This window comes from Cervus canadensis, chromosome 8 (genome assembly GCF_019320065.1).
Source record: "Cervus canadensis isolate Bull #8, Minnesota chromosome 8, ASM1932006v1, whole genome shotgun sequence".
Lineage (NCBI taxonomy): Eukaryota > Metazoa > Chordata > Mammalia > Artiodactyla > Cervidae > Cervus > Cervus canadensis.
In genome coordinates this window covers 29,617,571-29,641,615 of record NC_057393.1, presented here as the reverse complement: position 1 = coordinate 29,641,615, position 24,045 = coordinate 29,617,571, and the positions used below count along the sequence as shown (strand labels likewise).

The following is a 24,045-nucleotide window of genomic DNA, read 5'->3' as shown; positions in this document are numbered from 1 at the left end:
TCTTTGTGACCCCATGGACTATAGTCCATGGAATTCTTCAGACCAGAATACTGGAGTGGGTAAGCTATTCCCTTCTCCAGGGGATCTGTCCAAAACTCAGGGATTGAACCCAGGTCTCCTGCATTGCGGGTGTATTCTTTACCAGCTGAGCCACGAGGGAAGCCCATATACATACATGTATACATATACATGGGCTTCCCGGGTGGCTCAAATAGTAAAAATTTGCCTACAATGCAGGAAACTCAGGTTTGATCCCTGAGTTGGCAAGATCTCCTGGAAAAGCGAACAGCTACCCACTCCAGTATTCTTGCCTGAGAATTCCATGGACAGAGGAGCCTGGCGGGCTACAGTCGATGGGGCTGCAGAGTCAGACACAACTGAGCAACTAACACATTCATATACATTGCCGTAGTCCTTCCAGCACCTTCTGTGAAATCAGCGTCCACTGATGCTTACCCTGAGCTGCTTGCAAACATTTGTTTGCAGACATTCCACAATGAGGTCAATTATGGACTTTGAAATGCTTGAAAACTTTGGACTGGTAAACGTGTTCAGAAAGGGCAGTTTTCAAATTACCTAATCAACTTCCCTGCTTAGAAACCTTAAAAGGTGCTTTTTTTAAAAATTCATGGATTTTTAATAGACCTTTCATTACTAAGATTTTGTTTCTAGAGCAGTTTTATAGCAAATTGAGCAGAAGATACAGACAGTTCTCATATACTCCCTGCCTCTATTAAAGTCCTGAACCAGAGTGGTATATTTGCATGTGTATGTCATTATTCCAGCACAATTTGTTGTAAAGACTATTTTTTCTCCATTGCATTGCCTTTGTTCTGTGACAAAGACTGGCTGACTATATTTATCTGGGTCTATTTCTGGACTCTCCTTTCTGTCCCACTAATCTACTTGTCTCTATTATTTTTTTTTGCCAACAACACACTGTTTTGATGACTGTAGTTTTATAAATCTTGAACTTAGGTCATGACTTCCAACTTAGTTCTTCACTATTACACTATCTATTCTACTTCTCCATATATGCTTTAGAATCATTGTCAATATTCATAAAATAACCTGTTGGGATTTTAACTGAGATTGCACTGAATCTATAGATCAAGTTAGGAAGAAGTAACATGCTGACAATATTGCCTTCCTATCCACGAACATGGAATATCCTCATCTATATCAACTCTTCATTGATTTATTGAAGTTCTGGGTTTTCCTTATACAGATCTTGCAGACACATATTTTGTTAGATTTATACCTATTTCATAGTCTGAGGTGCTGATACAAATGTTATTGTGCTTTAAATTTCAAATCCTGAAATGTTTTGCTTGGAAGGTTTATAACCTTTGGAAATATCACTGATATGTAACAAGGCTCAGAAGGCCCACCACATTCCTCTTGACACCTACCTTACCAGTGTCATTTTTTCCTGCTCCTACTCTTGCTAATGTTACACCTGTATCAAACTCTGGTCTATTCTTGAACTGACATCTTCACATTATAAGGCTTCACATGTGAGCATTTTAAAAAATAACAGCTTTACAAAAATAAACAAATGGGACTTAATTAAACTTAAAAGTTTTTACACAACAAAGGAAACTATAAGCAAACTGAAAAGACAGCCTTCAGAATGGGAGAAAATAATAGCAAATGAAGAAACAAAGGATTAATCTCAAAAATATACAAGCAACTCCTGCAGCTCAATTCCAGAAAAATAAATGACCCAATCAAAAAATGGGCCAAAGAACTAAACAGACATTTCTCCAAAGAAGAAATACAGATGGCTAACAAACACATGAAAAGATGCTCAACATCACTCATTATCAGAGAAATGCAAATCAAAACCACAGTGAGGTACCACTACATGCCAGTCAGAATGGCTGCTATCCATATCTATATGGATAGCTATCCATATCTACAAGCAATAAATGCTGGAGAGGGTGTGGAGAAAAGGGAACCCTCTTACACTGTTGGTGGGAATGCAAACTAGTACAGCCACTATGGAGAACAGTGTGGAGATTCCTTAAAAAACTGGAAATAGAACTGCCATATGACCCGGCAATCCCACTTCTGGGCATACACACTGAGGAAACCAGATCTGAAAGAGACACGTGCACCCCAATGTTCATCGCAGCACTGTTTATAATAGCCAGGACATGGAAGCAACCTAGATGCCCATCAGCAGATGAATGGATAAGAAAGCTGTGTGGTACATATACACCATGGAATATTACTCAGCCATTAAAAAGAATACATTTGAATCAGTTCTAATGAGATGGATGAAACTGGAGCCCATTATACAGAGTGAAGTAAGCCAGAAAGAAAAACACCAATACAGTATACTAACGCATATATATGGAATTTAGAAAGATGGTAACGATAATCCTATATGCAAGACAGAAAAAGAGACACAGATATATAGAACAGACTTTTGGACTCTATGGGAGAAGGCGAGGGTGGGATGATCTGGGAGAACAGCATCAAAACATATATATTATCAAGTGTGAAACAGATCGCCAGTCCAGGTTGGATGCATGAAACAAGTGCTCGGGGCTGGTGCACTGGGAAGAGGCAGAGGGGTCGGGATGGGGAACACATGTAAATCACAGTTTCCTTATCCATTCATCTGCTGATGGGCATCTAGGTTGCTTCCATGTCCTGGCTATTATGAACAGTGCTGCGATGAACATTGGGGTGCATGTGTCTCTTTCAGATCTGGTTTCCTCAGTGTGTATGCCCAGGAGTGGGATTGCCGGGTCATATGGCAGTTCTATTTCCAGTTTTTTAAGAAATCTCCACACTGTTCTCCATAGTGGCTGTACTAGTTTGCATTCCCACCAACAGTGTAAGAGGGTTCCCTTTTCTCCACACCCTCTCCAGCATTTATTGCTTGTAGACTTTTGGATAGCAGCCATTCTGACTGGCATGTAGTGGTACCTCACTGTGGTTTTGATTTGCATTTCTCTGATAATGAGTGATGTTGAGCATCTTTTCATGTGTTTGTTAGCCATCTGTATGTCTTCTTTGGTCGTGTCTCTTCTTATAAGGGTACCAATTCATAAACAAGAGTATCACTCTTCACAACTTAATTACCTTTCAAAGGTCCCACCTCCAAACACCATCACATCGGGCATTAGAACTTCAACATGACTTTTAGGGGGACACATTCAGCCCATGGCAGATGGAAGATAGAAAAAGGGATAGGAGATAATAGGAAAAAAAGATGAAAGGCACTAATTCCAAAGAAATATGGTTAGGAAAACAAGTAAAATGTCATTCTGAGTTACAGAATAATGGGCATTTGTGGGGGGGGTGAGCAATGAATTAACAATAAACTAACTTTAAATGCTTACACAAAGACAACAGACCAGAGGGAAGCTGAGAAGCTGGCCCAGCTTGCTGAGATATTCCTGGAGGGCTGTGGTTGAGGTTAAAATCCAGCGATCACTTAGGTCACTGATGCTGAAGACATAATTCAATCTGAATCTGAGTTTTCTAATACACCTGGATCAGCACTGTTCTCTCTGTCCATCACAGGAACTTACGGTCTACTCAGAGAGAGAAACATATATTGACTCCAAAAGACTGCGTGAAGTACTACAGCCCAACCAACAGCACTGTAAATCACTATTCCAAGTGCATAAACAGATATTGCTCAACCTACTGACAAGCTCCGTAAGGACATGTCAACAAGTTGGAATATTATGTAATTTTCCATCATTACACACTAAGTCCTGACATGGACACTCTAGCCTAACTTCTGCATCCTTCTTTTCTCCCCCACTACTCATTTACCTGCCTTTCACACTCATCCTTATGTTCTTTCCAGCAACGTAATAGACCAACTCATATGTGCCAAGCACTGTGCAAGGCATGAGCAACAGATATTATCCCAGGGAAGAGCGTGGCTACAGTCTCTGCACCCAGAGAGCCAACACTTGTGAGAACAGGTAATGTGAGGTTACGTGGTTAAAAACAGGGCAACGTGGGGTCTGACCTGAGCAGGCAGTTTCAGGAGCTCTTTCTGAAGAAGCGAAGACTCTATAGCAGTTAGTAAGGTTGGAGCTGTAAGGGAGAAAAAGTAGACCAGGTGGATGGAACAATACATGCAAAGGGACAGAAGGTACATTCAAGCACCTGGGCTGAGAGCTCAGCGGGAGCAAATTCCAAAAAACCTTGCATGAAAACATTTGGGACTTAATCCCAAGGCTAGGAGAAGCCACAACACCTCATTCACAAAATTCCTTCCCCACAGAAAGAGGAAGAAATCACTTATATCTAAACCCTTCATTCTAAGACTTACCAAAAGCCTACAGGATAATCATTTTGAATAAAATCTCCGTGGATTGTAGCCACAGATGAGGGATAGCATGGGGTGGATCCCATAAAGTTATGATGCAGTTTCTTTCCTTCACGTCAGGATTAATGTCCCTCCCCTCCTCAGCTCTTGGGCCGTCCCTGAAGGGCATAATGCTCCGTCCTCCCCCTTCCCTTCTCTGCTGCTGGCTGCATCCCACAAAGAATCGGAACATCCCTTGTTAAATTCCATGAGTCAGCAAAGAATGGAAACCCTGCTTTCAAAATTCTTACATGAGGTTTCTGGGAAGAGTGTAAGAAGAGTGTCTACACTAAGATAAACTAACAAATAAACTGGCTCCTGAGCTGAAACAGGAAGGACAGTTTGAGGAGCAAGATAAGCAACAGAGAAGAACGGAGACACATGGGAAAAACACAAATCACTGATAGTAAAATAATTTTATTTAGTGTCTTTTTTTAAAAAGGTAGCATTTCACATATAAATTTAGACTTCAAGATTACCAAAAGGAACATCCCTGAATGGGGGACAGACTGAGAGCTCCAGTGAGCACAGGGAAGCACACTCCATGGAGAGTTTAAACAAAAGTCCTTTCTCGAAAACTTCACAGTGCTACTTCCCTGTTCCTCAACTCTGCCACCAGGGCTTGTGGCTTGTAAGAAAACCCACATCCACCACTTTGGGGCAACAGCTTTTAGCTCATAGGAATAGGAAACATCTCTAGGAATGAAAGCACAAAGGTCAATGATCCAGACTTCCCACAACAATCATTATTTATATGCAGCAACATATATGACAGTTTATTATATAGTTCCAAAGACCTTTTAAAGAGGGCTAGAGAATGCAAAATTCATTCATAAAGAGAATGTATATAATTAAATGAGCAAAAACAAAAATCCTTTTCATATTACGAATGCCTTTATAGGATAAGGCCTAGGGAAAAGACCCTGAATCTGGGATTCCTTTCCCATATTAAGTGTTTGGCACAACCCACAGGCTGTCATGAAACTGATAGTTAGCTTAAACGTTTCTGGAAGTGGTCCCATGAGTTTTCTGTCTGGCTTGAATGTAGCGTACATAAAAGGTGTCTTAAAACTGCATAAATTCTGGCCTAATTACAGGGCTCACTGATTCAGGAAACTTAAGGTAAAAAAGGTCCAGATGAAAATAGATCTCCCATAGCCACAGGCTAACTTTTACCAGCCTCCCATGGAAATTAAAATCCACTGGCTGCCTAGGAAGTCACTGGAATAATCCTGATCTCCTAGGTGAGGTAAAAGCTGGGGAACAAGTTCGATTTTAGCATCTCTGGGCCAGGGGGGACGGAGAAAAAGATGACCAAGGATGCTTTCTAGGTTACTCCCTGTTTCACCCTATGTGGACTCCTGAACAATTTCAGAAGGAGAATCTGTGGGCTAGTAACCATGGCAGCCCCAGGATTTGACCTTTAGGCAGAGGTACTGGGGCAAACGAAAGCACCCCAAATCCAGTTTTAAAAATAAAAACTTCCTGCAGTTATGATACAATACTGTGCAGTGAACAGCTAGAAGCTGGATACTGCTCCTATTTCTGGTTAAAGTCTTTGTTCCACTCTTGGTCAGAGCTGAGAGGTGACATATAAGGAGTTGTCTGTGGCTAAAAAACCAGGCAACTTGTCACACATGGCCTGAGGCAGTGACACAGACATCCATCACCTAATGGAGAATGCACGTCCCCCTGAGCTTTGGTTCAAAGCAAAGGTTTCATCTCACCCCAAACTTCAAACCAAGCTCTATCTCTGAGCTTACTAAAGCAATAAACTAATGATTAGGAATCTCTCTGAAGAATCTCTGATTGGGTGGCATGGTGCACGTCCCAGCAGCCCACCATCTTTACTACAGGAAATCAAACAGGTGAGAATCTTATCAAGTAAATGGTTGCTCAAGTGGAAGATCATTTCCTGAAGAACTTTTGTGGACTAGATGCTAATCACAGGGATGAATGCCAGGACTGGACCCCAAAGAGAGGGCCTGGGTCCCGAAGCAATCAGTCTTCATTACACTTACCACATTCTGGCCATCTTCTCTCTGGCCTCCAATCTCTTGAATGGCTGAACACACATTTCCACAGGGACCAATGTAAACATTATTCAATAGATCTCAGCTTAGAAAAACACAGCTTATTATATATCTAGTGTTTAACATTCCAGTGCAGGCAGTATCTTAGCATCAGACTTTCTCTCATTCATGAGTACCAGTTAAGAAAGGAACACATTCAGGATAGTTGATAAAACTGTGGCTGAAAAGACCATCTGGGTGCAGACAGCAAGTTCTATCCTGCAATCAGCTGATAAACCAGGACGACCACAGGAGAGGCAGAACAGAGCGTGAGTTCTCTGTAAATCTGAAGAGTTGTATAACCATTGTTCCCATTTAACCCCTTGGGCCACATCTTGATACTGGAGAACATTTCCATCTGTTGCATCAACCTGTATTCTCCTTGTTTTGGACAGGACTCTCTCCAGAGGGTTCAAGAGCCTCCTTAGAGGGGAGAGAACCTTTTCTTCCAGTCCTAACATCTGAATATTTCAAAGCACAAGAAGAGTCCACGAACATGCTAGGGATGCTGTTGCCAAAGTAGATCTTACTGTTAGAAGCAATGGCCTGGTACCTTTTGAGCTCCAGATATTCCGGGGTCAATTTGTGCTGTGAGAGGCAAACAAGAGCACAGGCATCAGGACACTTTGGTGCAATATTCATCTCTCTCTTTCCTAACACAGATTTTCCCGATTGCTTTCCTGAATATCACTCCTCAACTCTGAATTATTACCAATGACCCTCTCTCATTTTGAAGTGTGGCTATCACATTAACAGCATTTTTCACAATGACATAAATTACTGCCCCTTTCAGCCTAAGGCTGACCTCAATGACAAAGTCTTGATACTTGTGTCTGGCCAGCTCTTCCCAAGACAGATTTGGATCACTGGTTTGGAAACTGAAATTTCTCATCTTGCCTTCATCTTGACGAAATTCTATTCTGTTTCTATACAGCTGCATCCTCCACTCCAATATATTAAGTTTATTTCTAAATTTATATGGATTTCAAAGTACTAACAACTCTGTTCTGACAACCTATCATATCTCAAAATTTCTTCTGAATAGAGATTATGTTGTTCCTTTCTAAAGAGAAAAAGTTAAAGCCCTATCTATACTTTAAATCTTGATTCTAACCCTTCAAACTGCATCATATACTTTAGCAACCTCCTTCTCAACTTTTTCTCTGTTACACTCTATTGTATAATTAATACGTTCTAAACCTTGGTCATATTCTTTCCTTCTCAGAATACTAGAGGTTCTAGTTGACTTTTAATTAAATAAATCCTACTAACAGGTCTGTACTCTCTAGATCTAAACTCACCCCAGTCTCTATACAAAAACTGTTTACCCATACATCACCCAACCTCCTTTCTCAAGGTACACATATGAAATTCCTCATGACTACAGCATTTTTTAAATCCAACAAACAAGCATTACTCAATTAGGGGTATCTGGAAATATGTGTGTGTGTGTGTGTGTGTGTGTGCTCTGTGTATTGTTAAAATAATTGGTGAGCAAAACTGATAGTAGGAAAGGGCCAGCAAAGCAAAACATACCATAATGTATAAGATAAGTCTTCAACAATGAAAAAGTATCTCACCCCAAAATGCTAGGAATTTCTGTCTGATGAGAAATGCTGCTTTGAACAAGCTCAGCATCTACCCACCAGGGCTACCTTATCTGGAAGGCAATTTTAAATGAACTTTACTCCTCTCCTGTCACTTTTGTTATTTCAGGAGAAGACCTTTAACTTTCCTGATTACTGAACTCTTATGCAGCAGTACAAATGAATGAATTTATGGCACTTAACCTGGGTTTATATATCTGCTTGCCTTTTTCCTAGTTCCTCACTTTTATAAGGAACCAAACAAAGTTCTCTACTCATAGAATGTGCATTATGTGCCTTTGGAAGTGAATGGCTGATTCTAGAGGGTGTGATAGTAACCATCCTTTCCTGACACTGGATAAAATCACCTCTATCATGTCAGAACTCCCCACAAGGGAAACGAAATACCCAAACTCTATTACTAGGACAGTGGCACAGAGAGCCAGTCACCTTGTTTGAGGTGGCATATTTGTGTGCGGCATAATACTCAGCATCTGCTTTCGCCTTCTCTCGGGCCAGGAATGCAGCATCTAGTAAGCAAAACAGTCAGGGTGTTTAAAACAGAGCAAAGGTGCAACCCGTTTCCTCAGCTCTGGGCAAGAGTTCAGACTCTACCTGAAGAAGCCCATTTATCCACTGCCTGATATTACAAGCATTTACTTTATTTCAAAGGCATGTAATAGTGTTAGCAGTTTTCAAACCCCAGTCCCCAGTCAACTCCTTCTCAAAGGGGGGATACTCTTGACAATGTCAAGTTAAATAACTCAGTTCATCTGAACCCACTTCATTTTCCACCTGAAACTGAACCTTCTTTCCACCACCCCTCATCACCAAAAGCCTCATACCCCACCCAGGCTCTAGGCTTTAACTAAGTAAGTTCAGACATGAGTCCTTGGCTCTATTTATTGCACTGTCTCCATCCCCTTCAAACTGGATCCAGAATCAGTTAATGCAGAATGATCAGAAGCAGCATCATATAAGCAAAAGAGGCTGAATATTTCACCTTTAAGATTGTGAACTAAGAACATCGACTTCTCACTATGTGTAATTAAGAGTTTGGAAGATAAAAACTGGGGCTTCTTTTTTCCCCAACTAATTGTCTGGTTATTTTTTTGGTTGACAGGCAGAAAAGAAACTGGTGGTATATTCTTTAACACTGATTACTTTGCCTGAGAACAAATAAATCCTAATTTAAGGATGGAAAATAAAAGGTTGAGTTTACCATAGTTACAAACCAAAGAAATAAATATGCCATGGCAATTTAAAAAATATTTGTCTAGAATATCAAACTAGCTACTTCCTCCAGACCAGATTCTTCTCTCTATGGCCCACCCACCATAACCCAAACCCAGTCCCTGAGACAGCGAAGCAGTTTAGGATGGTCAGAGTTTCTTTTCTCCCTATGGTACCTTCAATTTCAGAAATGCGCTTTTCGGTTTCTTTCTCCATCACCTTCTGCTGAAACCGAATTTTTGCCACTTGTGCAATCTTCTCTGCTTCTATAATTATATACAAAACAAGATGCCTTCAAAAACATTTCTCTAGTTCCGGAGCTACTTAGAAAACAGCAGCACACAGCTTACATTTAATTATATGACACTTTATAGCCTAATTGTTTCACTGTTTTATCTATCCAAACTATAAACAACTCATTGGAAAAAAGGAAATTTATTTCCTACTTCACTGTTTTATTTTGACAGTGTTTGTTTTGTGGGAAGGAGGAATACAAAAGGTAACAGTTTCAGTCCTTCATGGGATTAAATGGCAGTGATCCACAAGTTAATGAGGAAAACAAGATACTTCATGAAAGTACTCAAAACAAAAACAGAGCAACACAAGTGTATGGCAACAAAGGACATTTATATATTGTGGCAGGAGAAAGAAAGAATATGGAAGATAAGCCAAGGGAGGTCTTCTAGAAGAAATCTTAAAGAAAATAATACATAGAACTTAAGAGGACCTGGCAGAAAGTGTAATGAAAACAAGAAGAAACAAATTAGCAAGTCACAGTGAAGAGGTGATAAAAGAGCCAGTTGACAAGAGAAGATAACAAAGAGACTACAGAGAGGGCTAAAAGAACCCTGCTTGGAGCTAAGGAATTTAGCTTTAATATACACTCAAGATCAACTGTTAAGTAACTATCAGGGAAATGATGTGATGAAGGGTTACCAGAGGAGTATTCTGACTGCTATAGACATAAAAGAGAAAAAGCAGGGTAATTCATCTGAGCATGTGAAAATGTGTTGGGAGTGAACAAGGTAGCTGCAGCGGGCAATTACAGGCAGGGAAAACAAAACATCCTAAGGAACTCTCCGGCCTAACCAAAGGATCCAGAACCAGGGAAGAAAGACTCTAATTTTACACTTTCAATGTAACCACTACAATTCTTAAAGAACATTCTCAATTCTCCTTTTCAGACAAAGAACTTGAGTATTTTAACATATTTTCTCTTTGGCCTCTGGAGGAAGTACATAATGGAAAGAACACTTCGAAGTGGTTTCTTCTTTCCAAAAGGAAGGATCCTTTACGAACTACTCCAGGGCATACTTCCCTATATCCCCATCAACAGTAAATCAATCTATCATCATACCATCCTAAAAACAGACTACTATGTTCAGCTGGGCTAAAAACTTAGCAATAAGCAGAGACTCGATAAAATTCAAATAAAAGGTGAGGAGTCTAGAGCCTGCAGCTAGAACCCAGAGAATGGTGTCTTAACATGGGAAAATGATGCAGTAATCCCATTTCACACTATTCTCTGACATATGGGCATAAACCAACAAACAGCATGACCAGACCTCTAGTTAAGAAAACTGGTGGAGCAGGCTAATGAGAAACCCTTCAGCTATCAACATCTTAAAATGCTAGATAAAACAGAATAAAATTGTTTCCTAATGTGTAACTGAGATCTTCAAGAGACACAAGTAGAGAGAGCTGGAGCCTGTATGACAGCAGCCCTGGGAGTGGATATCAGACAAGAGGGAGGGCCTTGGGTTACTGCCCATGCAGGGCCGGGAGAGGACGTCTTGAGATGGTAGAACTGAAATCCCCATGTAAAACCCAAGACCTTCTAAAGGGCTCCAACTCCAGTGAAACTAAAATGCTCTACCTTTTGGCTCAGTGACATATCATAGTGAAATTAGAGACAACCCCAAGACAGAAAATTCTTAAAAGTAAAGCGAGGGGAAGAGGCCAAACAAAACCAAAATATTACTGCCAAAGTGACATAGAAAAGGAAGCTGAGTTGGGCTTAGAACTATAGGTTAAATTACCATTCAAGAATGAAGTAAAACTATTTCAGACCAAGGAAGATGGAGTAAGTTTTTCACTTCTCAGCCTTCACTGAAAAAAAGCTAGCAGGAAAAAAGAAATGAATTGCCAGAAGCAATGGAGAGTAAAAAAATTACACAGTACATTTAAATAAAAATAAAATATTTTACTGTAAGAATTGATGATAATAATGGGGGAATGAAAACAACACAAACTAAAATATCAGGCAACAATAATATGTAAAACTGGAGCACAGTGATAAGAGCTAAAGCATCCTAAGGTATTATTCAAGAAGAATATGAAAAGAATGATTAAATTTAAAGTCTCTCAAGTCAGGTATGCTTGTAGCATTTTACAGGCAATGCTTAATTATACATTCAAGGAATAGAACATAAAACTTCCAATCAAGTCAAAGGAGGAAAAGAATAAAGAAAAGATAATCAATTCAATATCAGTCAAAAAGGGGGGGAAGGAAGCATGGTAAATGGCACAAAATTAAATGATAAAAACAAGTCCAAATATAGCAGTAACCACAATAAATATAAAAAGACTAAACTCACCAGTTAAAAGACAGATTCTCACATTGGATAAGATAACAAAATCCAGCTATATGCTGTTTACAAGAGACACACCTAAAACATAATGACATAGAAAAGTTGAAAGTAAAAGGATGTGAAAATATACATCAAGAAAATAACTAACCAAGAAAAATCTGTCATAGCTATATCATCATCAGACAAAATAGACCTTAAGCCAACAAGTATGTCTGGCTATAAAAGAGGGTTATTACATAACAGCACCAATTCTCCAGAGATGTAATAATGCAATTCTGAAACTGAACACTTTTAAAGATATAGCCCTAGATTACATCAAGAAAAAGTTACAAGTCAACAAATTCATGGTCATAGTGGGAGATTTTAACACACCGTCTCAGTAACTGATAGCTCAAGAAGACAAAAACTAGAAGAGTACACAAGATGCGTACTACAAGAGTACACAAGAACAATACAATTCATAACCCTGACATAATGAATATAAAGAGAACCTGCATCCAACAAATAGTGAATAGACATTCAATCTCTTCAAGCACACATAGAACATTTACCAAAAAAGGACCATGTACTTGAGAGTCCACAAAACAAACTTCAACAAATACTTAAGAATCCATATAACAGGTCATATTTTTCTGATTACAATGCAGAAATCAACAATAAAAAAAATAGCCCCGTGAGAATCCACTCAATTAGAAACTGAAAATATACTATTAATAATTCATGAGTCAAAGCAGAAATGATGGAAATTAAAAACAAAACAAAAACCAAACACAAATAAATTAGATTACATTCAAAACTGGTGAGATGCACGCACCTAAAAGCAGAACTTGGAAGAAAATGTCTAAATTTTACACTTTTCCATTAGAAAACATTAAAAACTAAAGAATTAAGTCAGTCAAGAAATTAGAAAAGAACCAATAAGTAAACTTTAGGTAGAAAATTTAAAAGTGTAAAATAATAATTTAAAAAGAAAGTGACAAAAGAATCAACCAAATCAACATTTCGTTCTCTGAAAAGATGAAAAAAACCAATCTCTGATCCAGCAAAACAGAAGGCACAAATAAACAATATCAGGAATGAAAAGGGGCACACAGATTTAATAGAGGGCTTATTTTTAAAAAATCATGAGAACTTTACAAATGAATTTATGCCCTCAAATTTGAAACAGCAGATGAAAACATAACTACCAAAACTGACTTAAAAAAGAAACAAACACCTTACACAATACAGAAATTAAATCTGTAGATTAAATGTTGCCATAAAAATCAAATGAGCATACAAAAAAGCACAAACGCCACTTTACCAAGATGGTTTTTATAACTGAGTTCCAGCAAATCTACAAAGAGAAGATAATTTATATCTTATACAAAATGCTCAGAACATGGAAAAAAGAAGAAATGCCCTCTAACTCATCTTGAGGTTAGTGTAACCAGGATACACCAGACAAACAAAAACAAACAACATGCCCCAAAAACCTAAGAGTAAGAAAATAAGAAAAAAAAAAGCAGCTGACCATTTATGAAAATGAAAGTAAAAAAATAAGAGAAATTAAAGCAAGTCATATAACATGTATTAGGGTAAATTAACCTCCTAATTTATGAGCAAATGAATTTATCCCATGAAGACAAAATAACTTTTAAGAGAAAAATCTATTAATATAATCATAATATTAACTGCTTTAAAAAGAGAAACTATATGGTCATCTTAACAGATTTAGAAAAAAAATTGTAGTTTTAGCAGTCATTCACAATAAAAACCCTTGGCAAGCAAGAAACACAAGGAAACTTCATCAACCCGATAAAAGTTAAGTATAGCAAACATCACTGAGACTGTGTTTTTAAAGTTAGAACAAGACAAGAATGCCTGTTTACCATCTTTCTTTTCAGCACTGGAAGTCATAGCCTAAAGCAGTTAAGATAAGAACTAAAAAGTGCACAGTACAGCAAAAAAACAGAACTGTCCTGATCTGAAGACAGTATGATTACTTGAGAATTCCAAGAGAATATTACAAACAACAGCATTTTCAGGAAGACTGCTAAATGAAAAATCAACAGCATACCTACAAAAGTAAAAAGCAGTTCAAAAATCTGTCTTGCAAAAAGAGCCTACCTGTATTAGCAAAATATTTGAGGAATATATAGAAATAAGTCTCTAACAAAGAGGGTTTAGGAACTATGAGGAGAAGATTATGATACCTTTTTCTGAAAGGTCATTCTTTCATTTTTCATTCTCATAAATGGAGAAATGCAATAGATTTATAAAATTCAATATCATAAACATTATAATTCTCTTCAAATTGATATACCATGTGACTACAATAAAAACTCAACAGTATTTTATAGACTTGAACCGTTTCTAAAATTTATATGGAGGAATTAGGGCTTAGAAATACCAATACAATTTTAGAAATAGGAATGGTTAAGAGGAATAGTGAAGAAGAAACAAAACTTGCTCTACCAGATAGCAAGACTTAAAATAAAAGCTATAGTAATTAAAACAAGGTATTACTGGAAAACTAAAGACAAAGAAATTGAAAGAAAACAGAAACCCAAGCAACAAAACAAATTATATATAGGATCTTATATATGTCAGATGTGGCATTAGAAATAAAGGGAATAAGGAACTACTTAATTGTCTAAGTTTGCCATTTGGAAAAAGTTAAACGGATTAGATTTGACAGTGCCTGAAGAACTATGGACAGAGGTTTGAGGCATTGTACAGAAGGCAGTGATCAAGACCATCCCTAAGAAAAAGAAATGCAAGAAGGACAAATGGTTGTCTGAGGAGGCCTTAGAAATAGCTGAGAAAAGAAGAGAAGTTAAAGGCAAAGGAGAAAATGAAAGATACACCCATTTGAATGCAGAGTTTCAAAGAATAGCAGGGAGAGATAAGAAAGCCTTCCTCAGTGATCAATGCAAAGAAACAGAGGAAAACAATAGGATGAAAAAGACTAGGGATCTCTTCAAGAAAATTAGAGATACCAAGGGAACATTTCATGCAAAGATGGGCACAATAAAGGGCAGAAATGGTATGGACCTAACAGAAGCAGAAGATATTAAGAAGAGGTGGCAAGAATACACAGAACAACTATACAAAAAAGATCTTCATGACCCAGATAATCATGACGGTGTGATCACTCACCTAGGGCCACACTTCCTGGAATCTGAAGTCAAGTGGGCCTTAGGGAAGCATCATTACGAACAAAGCTAGTGGAGGTGATGGAATTTCAGTTGAACTACTTCAAATCCTAAAAGATGATGCTGTTAAAGTGCTGCACTCAATATGCCAACAAATTTGGAAAACTCAGCAGTGGCCATAGGACTGGAAAAGGTCAGTTTTCATTCCAATCCCAAAGAAAGGCAATGCCAAAGAATGTTCAAACTACTGCACAATTGCATTCATCTCACATGCTAGCAAAGTAATGCTCAAAATTCTCCAAGCTAGGCTTCAACAGTACATGAACCAAGAGCTTCCATGTTCAAGCTGGATTTAGAAAAGGCAGAGGAACCAGAGATCAAACTGCCAACATCCGCTGGATCATTGAAAAAGGAAGAGTTCCAGAAAAACATATACTTCTGCTTTATTGACTAAGCTAGAGCCTTTGACTGTGTGGATCACAACAAACTGTGGAAAAAGCAATAGGACTACCAGACCACCTACCTGCCTCCTGAAAAATCTATATGCAGGTCAGGAAGCAACAGTTAGAACCAGACATGGAAGAACAGACTGGTTCCAAATTGGGAAAGGAGAACATCAAGGCTGTATATTGTCACCCTGCTTATTTAACTTACATGCAAAGTACATCATGCAAAATGCTGGGCTTGGATGAAGCACAAGCTGGAATCAATATTGCCAGGAGAAATATCAATAACCTCAGATATGCAGATGATACCACCCTTATGGCAGGAAGTGAAGAAGAAGTAAAGAGCCTCTTGATGAAAGTAAAAGAGGAGAGTGAAAAAGTTGGCTTAAAGCTCAACAGTCAGAAAACTAAGATCATGGCATCCGGTCCCATCACTTCATGGCAAATAGATGGGGAAACAGTGGAAACAGTGACAGACTTTATTTTCTTGGGCTCCAAAATCACTGCAGATGATGACTGCAGCCATGAAATTAAAAGACAGCTTGCTCCTTGGAAGGAAAGTTATGACCAACCTAGACAACATATTAAAAAGCGGAGACATTACTTTGCCAACAAATGTCTGTCTACTCAAAGCTATGGTTTTTCCAGTAGTAATGTATGGATGTAACAGTTGGACCATAAAGAAAGCTGAGTGCCAAAGAATTGACGCTTTTGAACTATGGTGTTGGAGAAGACACTTGAGAGTCCCTTGGACTCCAAGGAGATCAAACCAGTCAATTCTAAAGGAAATCAGTCCTGAATATTTATTGGAAGGGCTGATGCTGAAGCTCCAATACTTCAGCCACCTGATGTGAAGAACTGACTCCTGAGAAAAGATCCTGATGCAGGGAAAGAGTGAAAGCAGGAGGAGAAGGGGACGACAGAGGATGAGATGGTTGGATAGCATCACTGACTCGATGGACATGAGTTTGTCAATCTCTGGGAGCTGGTGATGGACAGGGAAGCCTCTCTTGCTGTAGTTCATTGGGTTGCAAAGGGGCAGACTCACTGAGCGACTGAACTGAACTGAATTTCTATATCACACTAAACATTAAAATAATTTCAGATGAGCTCAAGATCTAAATATGAGAAGAAAACTTTATAACTTTTAGAATAAAATTATTATTTTGGGGTTGGGAAAGAATTCTTAAACAAGATAGGAAAAGCACAAACTGGAAAGGAAAAGATTGATGAATCTGATTACATGAAAATCAAATATATACGTATGTCAAAGACATCATAAAGTTCAAAGACATGCCATAAATTGAGAGAAGATATCTGCAGTGTATAAACCTGGGAAGGGACTAGTATCTAGAAGATATAAAGAATTTTTACAAATCATTTTTAAAAAGTAATCAAATAATGGCCAAAGACATTAACAGGCAATTTACACATCAAAAAAAGGGAAACTTGAATGTCCCATAAACAATACTCAACTTCACCAGTAACTGGGGAAACTCGTCAAAACTGTGTGGTTTCATGTCCATCATCAAAATGGCATAAATTTTTAAAAATCTGATAACTCCATGGGTAGAGGAGGATGTGAGGAAATTAGAACTGAATAAGGCAGCAAAGAAATGGAAACTCAAACACTGCCGAAGAAAGGGTAAAATGGAGGCGTCACTTTGAAGAGCAACTTGGCAGTGTTTTTGTAACTTGAAGATGTGTGTACCCTATGACTCGAATTCTACTTTGAGATACGTATTCTAGAGCAGTGCTTCTCAAACCAGCTGTGGGAAAGAAGTTTTTTGTATTTTAATATTTAATAAAATATAATAGACAGGGCACTGACCCACATCACATGTTAAGTAGCACTTCCCTAGAAAAACTCTTGCATGTGTGCACAGAGAGATATGGATAAGGGTACTACTGCAGAACAGTCTGTAATAAGGAAAAACCAGAAACTAGCTCTTCATTAGTAATCCATCAAAGGATCACTCACAGAATGAAATGTATACACAGCAATTAAAAAAGAAACTAGATCTATATGTATCAATATGAATAAAACTCAGTGTTAGAAAAAAAAAAGAAGTAGTAAATAAAAGGTGGGGTTTGATACCACTTCTGTAGTAAAACAATTCTGTGAATTGTTACATACTTAAAGTAATATGGACAGAAAAGATTTATGTCAACTTCAGAACAGAAGCTACTCTGAGAAGACAGGTCAAGAAATAAGACCAGGGATGGGTACGAAGGGAGGCTTCAAATAGATATATAAACATTTTCCTAAAAGAAAATGCAATCTGAAAGAAATATGGCAAAATGTTAAGCCTTCATTATATTGTTCTCTGTATGTTCCCATATATTTGAAATATTTTAATATAAAATAAACTTTCAGCAAACCAAGGAAGAAACAAGTAAGAACCTAAGGCAGCAGTTGACTAACAGTGTGTTAGGATTTTAGGGAAGCCCCTGTGACTTAAAATTAGCTATAAGCAATCCTGCTGTACTTCCAGAGATGGCAATATCTATCCATGCAGATAAAACTAGGTTGTATGTCAACAGTAAGGATGCATACTATAATCCTGAGCTTTGGCAAAAAACCCTCCCTTATTCTCAATCTGTGTACACAAAACCCCTATTCCACCAGAGGCTAGAACTGTTCCCAAACCCTATCCACTGTCCCTGTCCTCGAAAGACAACAGAGGGGGTCAACAACAGAGTGGAGAGCCAAAGCACTTCATCAAGTACTGGCCTCATCTACGTTTAAAGGCTTTAGGACATCTGAACATACAAAGGAATTTCCAGGATTCTTCATCATGTATGATACAATCTTATTTGAGTCCCATCAATATCCAACATGAGGCTGATAAAGAACATGACAAACTCACAGCACATGTACTTAGAGACTTCCATTTCAGAAAGAAATCCAAGTACCTATAACAGCCTTTTTCCTCTCTGTCTCAGCTTCTTTCTCCACAACCTTTTGTCTCTGTGCAGCTATAAGAAGTTTCGTCTTCTCAGCCTCCCTGAGGGGAGAAAAATTACAAAAAATTAGAAATGACCTATAGTCATAGATAGTAATTCTGACACTACAGTGGTTCAGAGCATCATTTTCAATAAGAATTTTCTGACTCGCTAAGGTAGGCAAGAGAGGTGTTATCCTATTTTACTGATAATAAGTCTGAGGTTGAAAGGTTAAATGATTTGTCCGAAGTCACCCAGAAACAGGAATCAAGTTTAATATATTTCAGTCTGACATGTTCAGTTGCTCAGTCATGTCCAACTCTTTCTGACCTCATGGACTGTAGCCTGCCAGACTCCTCTGTCCATGAAATTATCCTGGCAAGATTACTAGAGTGGGTTGCCATTTCCTACTCCAGGGGATCTTCCCAACTCAGGTATTGAATCCATGCTTCCTGTGTCTCCTGCAATGGCAGGCAGACTCTCTACCACTGAACCACCTGGGAAGCCCTTAAGCTGACCTTTTCCACTAACTGTATCAAGAAAAGGCCTGTGATCTGGAAGTGTCTGAAGTATATAAATGCTTCCTTCGCTATTAGGCCTCCAGCTAAACTGGACCAACTAGCAAAAGGCACTAACCTCTGGGAAGATGCAGCCCCTCAGGTGCACGGTTTGGCAAGCAGAAGGGGGCTGGATTTCAGGCCCTCTTCCAGCAGACACTCTCATGTAGTGTCCCTATTTGTTGTACAGAAGATAAAACTAGATGGCAGTTCTTAATTAGGTGGTGAACTGGGGCTCAATGTACAAAAGAACATTCTAAGAATTTGAGCTTCCTAATAATGGAAATAGGTGGCCCGTCACTAAGCATGGACAAATGGCTACTGGGGGACCACACGGAATGTAGGGTATTAAAAAAAAGATATATATTAGGAGGGAGGTTAGACTGCATTATTCCAAGATAGCCTTTAATTGTGGAATTCCAACAGTCTTTAAACTCAGGAGAGATCCAAAATCCAGACACGCCAATAGTTTCCCCAAACATCACTCTCCCCAACCTCTCTCCTTTCCTCCTATTAGCAGATAAAAGATATAAAATGGCATTCTGGATACTATGAGTTATTTGAGGGCAGAGAACACATAGTATTCATCTTTCCATTACCAGAAACTATTATATTTAAAGTCTAAGACATCCTGAGCCTTCAAGAAATTTTTTTCTTCTATAAATGGATCAGACCCATGATCTACTCAGTCTAGCACTCTGTGCTTTATAGTTTTAAAAGAGTTCTTTTTCTACAATAAAAAAGGGAAAACAAAATTATGCATAATAGAAGGTATAGACTTGGGAACAATAAGGACTCAGAAGTATATCACTCTGTAAAGTATTATTATTACTTTTTGGATGCCCTGTATTTATACATCTTTTGTATTCTTGACTTTTGCAAAGTTAGTTTTCTAGCATTTCATATTTTGCCTCTTAACATATCTCCCAAGTTTCCTAAAGACTTTTAGGAAGACAGAATAATAATACTTTAGTTTCCAAGACTTCAGTTTCTTTTTTTCAGTACCTGTCATGATACCCACTGTCAGAATCTGGCTTTCTGGGCTGTGGACACATAAGCCCTTACATGGTTATATCTACTTGGGAAATTCAGATTCTGAAGGCTGACTTTTCTGTATCAAAGACTGTATCTCTCAGAAGTGTTTGACTTTACTAGTTAAACATCCAGTACACAACCCCACACCTGACTGCACACACACAAAAACATTTTGACTACAATAGGTAGTCCTTTAAAAGGAATCGTCTAAAGCTCTCAGAAACTAACTTCACGTCAAGCAAGTAACTTCTTCATTCCCAGTCAGCCCTGGACACATAAAAGAGAAAACCAGCAGGAGTCAAGGCAAGCAAAGCTTCCCCAAAGGCAAATTATAAAGATCAGATCTAATTTTAGATACACAATCACACACAATGGAAAAGCAAACTTGATACCAATGTGTTTATTCTTACCATTTATAACACAGTAACAAAATATAGGCACTCTCTTCAACCTTAACAGCTAGGACTCTTCCTCTCCTCTATTAATATTTAATTCAAGCTATTATTCACATCCAAATTATAGCTCCTTAGGCTTCCAACAACAGTTCTACAGCAAACTGCATCTTGAGCCACTGAAGCTGCTCCTGAAATATCCATATATAAAGAGAAAACTAATAAAAGTCTAGTGGGAACTAAGACACCAGAATAGATAGTATTATTAGAATTAAGGTATAGAAGATATAGACATATACCCCTCCCCAGTGTAATTATCTCAAACATAATTTTTTCCTCTAGACAGGTAAGATACGTATGTAGACAACCCAAAATAAAAATATTGAGATCCCATGCATATTACTCACATTAACTCAAAATTTCTTCTTATGGCTTCTGGGATTTTGGGTTTTGTAACACGCACAGCCTAAAAAATAGAAGTGAAAAGGCCAAAGTATATTTGAAAAATAAATCTTTAAATCTTGTACAAAAGAGTGCCTCAAATGAAACTAATATTAAAGAGCTATGACATAGCTGCCTACAAACACATGTAGGGATCCAGTAGAAAATCTATTTTTCCTGCCACCACACCAAAGTCAAAGATAAACTGCTTCTTGTTTCCTTAAAAAAATGGTTGGCTAATGGATTTCCTCTATCCATTGAGGAAATAAATTTTTAGAGAAAAGATTCTTCCTTAAAAGATCTTTCACAAAGCTCTTAAATTGAATACTTTTGTGTCATTTCAAACCTGAAAGCCAAAGAAACAGAAGAAAGGCAAAATTTCAAGATTTAAACTGTAAAGTAGGAAATGGTCAAAAACAAAAACAAACCCTCATGGGTATCTGCAACTTAATATAGTGGACAGTAAATGAATATATCACTTCCTAAACCTGCAATCATTCAGTATTGATTACAAATAAACAGCCCAACACTGAGGAAAAACAAACACCAATTAATAATTAACAAACACCAATTAGCAGGTTACCTTCTTTCTCCCTAGAATCTTGCTTAGAACAAAGTCTATGTGTCTCTGCAGACATTTTTTATTACACAGATTCCCTAATCATAGTGTACCTTGGCATAATTATCTATGAAACAGGATAATTTTGGGGTGCAAGAGCCCGTATAAAAGCCCCTGTGTGTTCCCTGTTTTTTTTTTTTTGTAGAAAAGGGCTTTAGTTTCCTGGGCCTTTCCTGAGGTCAAAAGAACAAACTCAAGCAGTCAAGAAACAATAATTTATAAAACAGGGTCAAGGGATATATCTAACAACCTGATGCTTGTCTCTGACTCATTGTGCAGGAACTAAGGCCCTCACCCAGGTGGAGGACGGTGACTACACGCTAAGCATGAGCACACAGACCCCCGACTGGTTGGCACAAGAAGACTGATGATTAATATTTCTGGAATATTAACCAGAAGAAAGTCATGCCTCCGACAACCTTCACTTCAAATGTTGCCTTTAAAAACTTCCCTCAAAGCTATTGAGGAGTTTGGGTCCTCTGAGCATCAGTTGCCCACTCTCCTTGCTGGATCCTGCAAATAAACTTTTACTTTGGTGCAAACAACAACTGTCAAGGGTTTGGCTTTCTGTGCTGTGGACACACAAGCGCTTACACGGTTACATCTATGTGGGAAATCCAGGTTCCGAAGGCTGATTTTTCTGTATTAAGGACCTGACCTCTCAGAAGTGTTTGATTTTACTAGCTAAATGTCCTGTACCACCCTCCACATGACTGCACGTGTGCACGCGCACACACATGCACACACACACACACAAACATCTTGCTGATCTGAAGGAACTTTTAATTTCCCTCTGAAAATTGGTTGAACTTTTAAGCAACAAGGCTTTTAGGCACAAAGACTTCATTTAGGACTTTTGAAAGAAAGCTTTTAAAACTTTTAAGCAACACAGCCTACCCTCCATAAAAAAGCTAGATCTGTGCATAACTGAGGATTATCATAACTAAATATAATAATTACAGTGAAATGGAATAAGAAGCTGGGGACCATGGTAAAAAAACCTCAATTTTCATGCTGAAGGTTGTAGCATGTGAGGTTATGAAGAAGAACTCAAGGACATATCCAGAAGACAAAGAAAAATTCAGAACCAAAACTAGTAACAGATGCCTGATTTCCCTATGTGAGTACCAGAAAGACAGGTACCTCCAATATGATTCAGGGGGAAGCAGTGGCCACGTGTTTTCCTAGTCTTAAAAAGTAGCATGAAATAGAACTGTCTTCTGAAGACTTCTATCTTGCTGTGTGAGGCTGAAGAATATACTACACACTTGTCAATCTTGGGAAATCTCATAATTTTCAAATATGTGAAACATAAGCACCTATTGATATGAATAATTTGCTTCATAAAGAGATTTAAGAAATAAAAGAAAAAAAAAAAAGAAAAAAAAAAAAAAGAAATAAAATACCCCAAAACAATGGTCAAATACACAAACACACACAGTGAGTGAAGAAAGGGAAAAAGGCTGATGAAATGAATGTGTCTGTTGAAACTGAACCCTGGGTCATAAGCACATACTTTAAACCAAAAGCCAGCATATAATATAATCACTGCCTTAAATAGCATAGGAAAAAAAAAATCAAGAATTTTTTCACCACTTCAATTTGCCACAGTAGTTGTTAAAGAAGAAAAAATGCAGGGCTTCCCTAGTGGCTCAGTGGTGAAGAATCTGCCTGACAATGCAGGAGACACAGGTTCGATCCCTTGGGAAGATTTCACATGTCACAGAGCAACTAAGCCCGTGAGCCACAACTCCTGAGCCCACATGCTGCAACGCTGAAGCCTGCGTGCTCTAGAGCTCTTAATCCACAACAAGACAAGCCATGGCAACAAGAAGCCTGTGCACTGCAACTAGAGAGAAGCCCCTGCTTACCACGGCTAGAGAAAGGCCCTCACAGCAACGAAGACCTAGCAAAGTAAAAAAAACAAAATTTTTTAAAAAGAAAAGAAAAAATGGGGTACAAATATAGAGAAGGGAAAAATTAAAACACTGAGAGTTACAGAGAAGGTTCACTCAACAAGTATTAATTGGGTGCCTAGTCGAACCAAGTACTGTTTGTTTCAACCACTGTGGATACAGCAATAAACAAGACAAGACTGCGCTCATGGACTTTAAAATTTTAAAAGGACAAAAAGACAGTAAATAACAACAAAAAGCATATAAATAAACAAAAGAATTTCAGATAGTTATTAGTGTTATGTGGAAAATTAAAATATTAGATTGGGAGGAAAGTCAACATTTTTATTTTGACATAATTACTTAGCTAAAAAAATTCTAGAGAAACTCATAAAGTTTTCATCAAGTAAAATAAATAGTTCCAGAGATCTACTGTACAACATTGTACCTACAGTCAATAAAATGTACACTTAAAATTCTTTTTGTACACTTAAAATTTAAGAGGGTAGATCTCAAGTATTTTTACCATACACATGCACACAGAAATCTAAGGAAATTAACTGAAAAAATTACTAACAATAGTTTATTCAGCAAATCTGTAGAGATACAATAAAGTCATCAAGAATTGTTTGCATTCCTCAATGCTTAAAAATAAACTACATATTTAATTGCATTAGAGTTCATTAAATTTATGAATATTAATTTAACTTGGTATATGGGTTTCTCACCTAAGTCAGAAATTCTAAAAGAAAC

At 38.0% G+C, this 24,045-nt stretch overlaps 1 protein-coding gene across 2 annotated transcripts in view; it reads right to left on the bottom strand.

The window, feature by feature from the left end:
- Window positions 1-4,739: 4,739 nt before the first annotated feature.
- Window positions 4,740-24,045, bottom strand: part of ERLIN1 (ER lipid raft associated 1) — a 37,432-nt gene continuing 18,126 nt past the window's right edge. For both annotated transcript variants that reach the window (XM_043475746.1, XM_043475745.1), the window contains 5 exons: window positions 20,745-20,803; window positions 18,324-18,415; window positions 9,410-9,499; window positions 8,451-8,530; window positions 4,740-7,002 (listed from right to left, as the gene is read on the bottom strand). In XM_043475746.1, coding sequence (XP_043331681.1) covers window positions 6,781-7,002; window positions 8,451-8,530; window positions 9,410-9,499; window positions 18,324-18,415; window positions 20,745-20,803 — 543 coding nt within the window. In that variant the 3' untranslated portion in view covers window positions 4,740-6,780. The remainder of the gene's footprint in view (window positions 7,003-8,450; window positions 8,531-9,409; window positions 9,500-18,323; window positions 18,416-20,744; window positions 20,804-24,045) is intronic.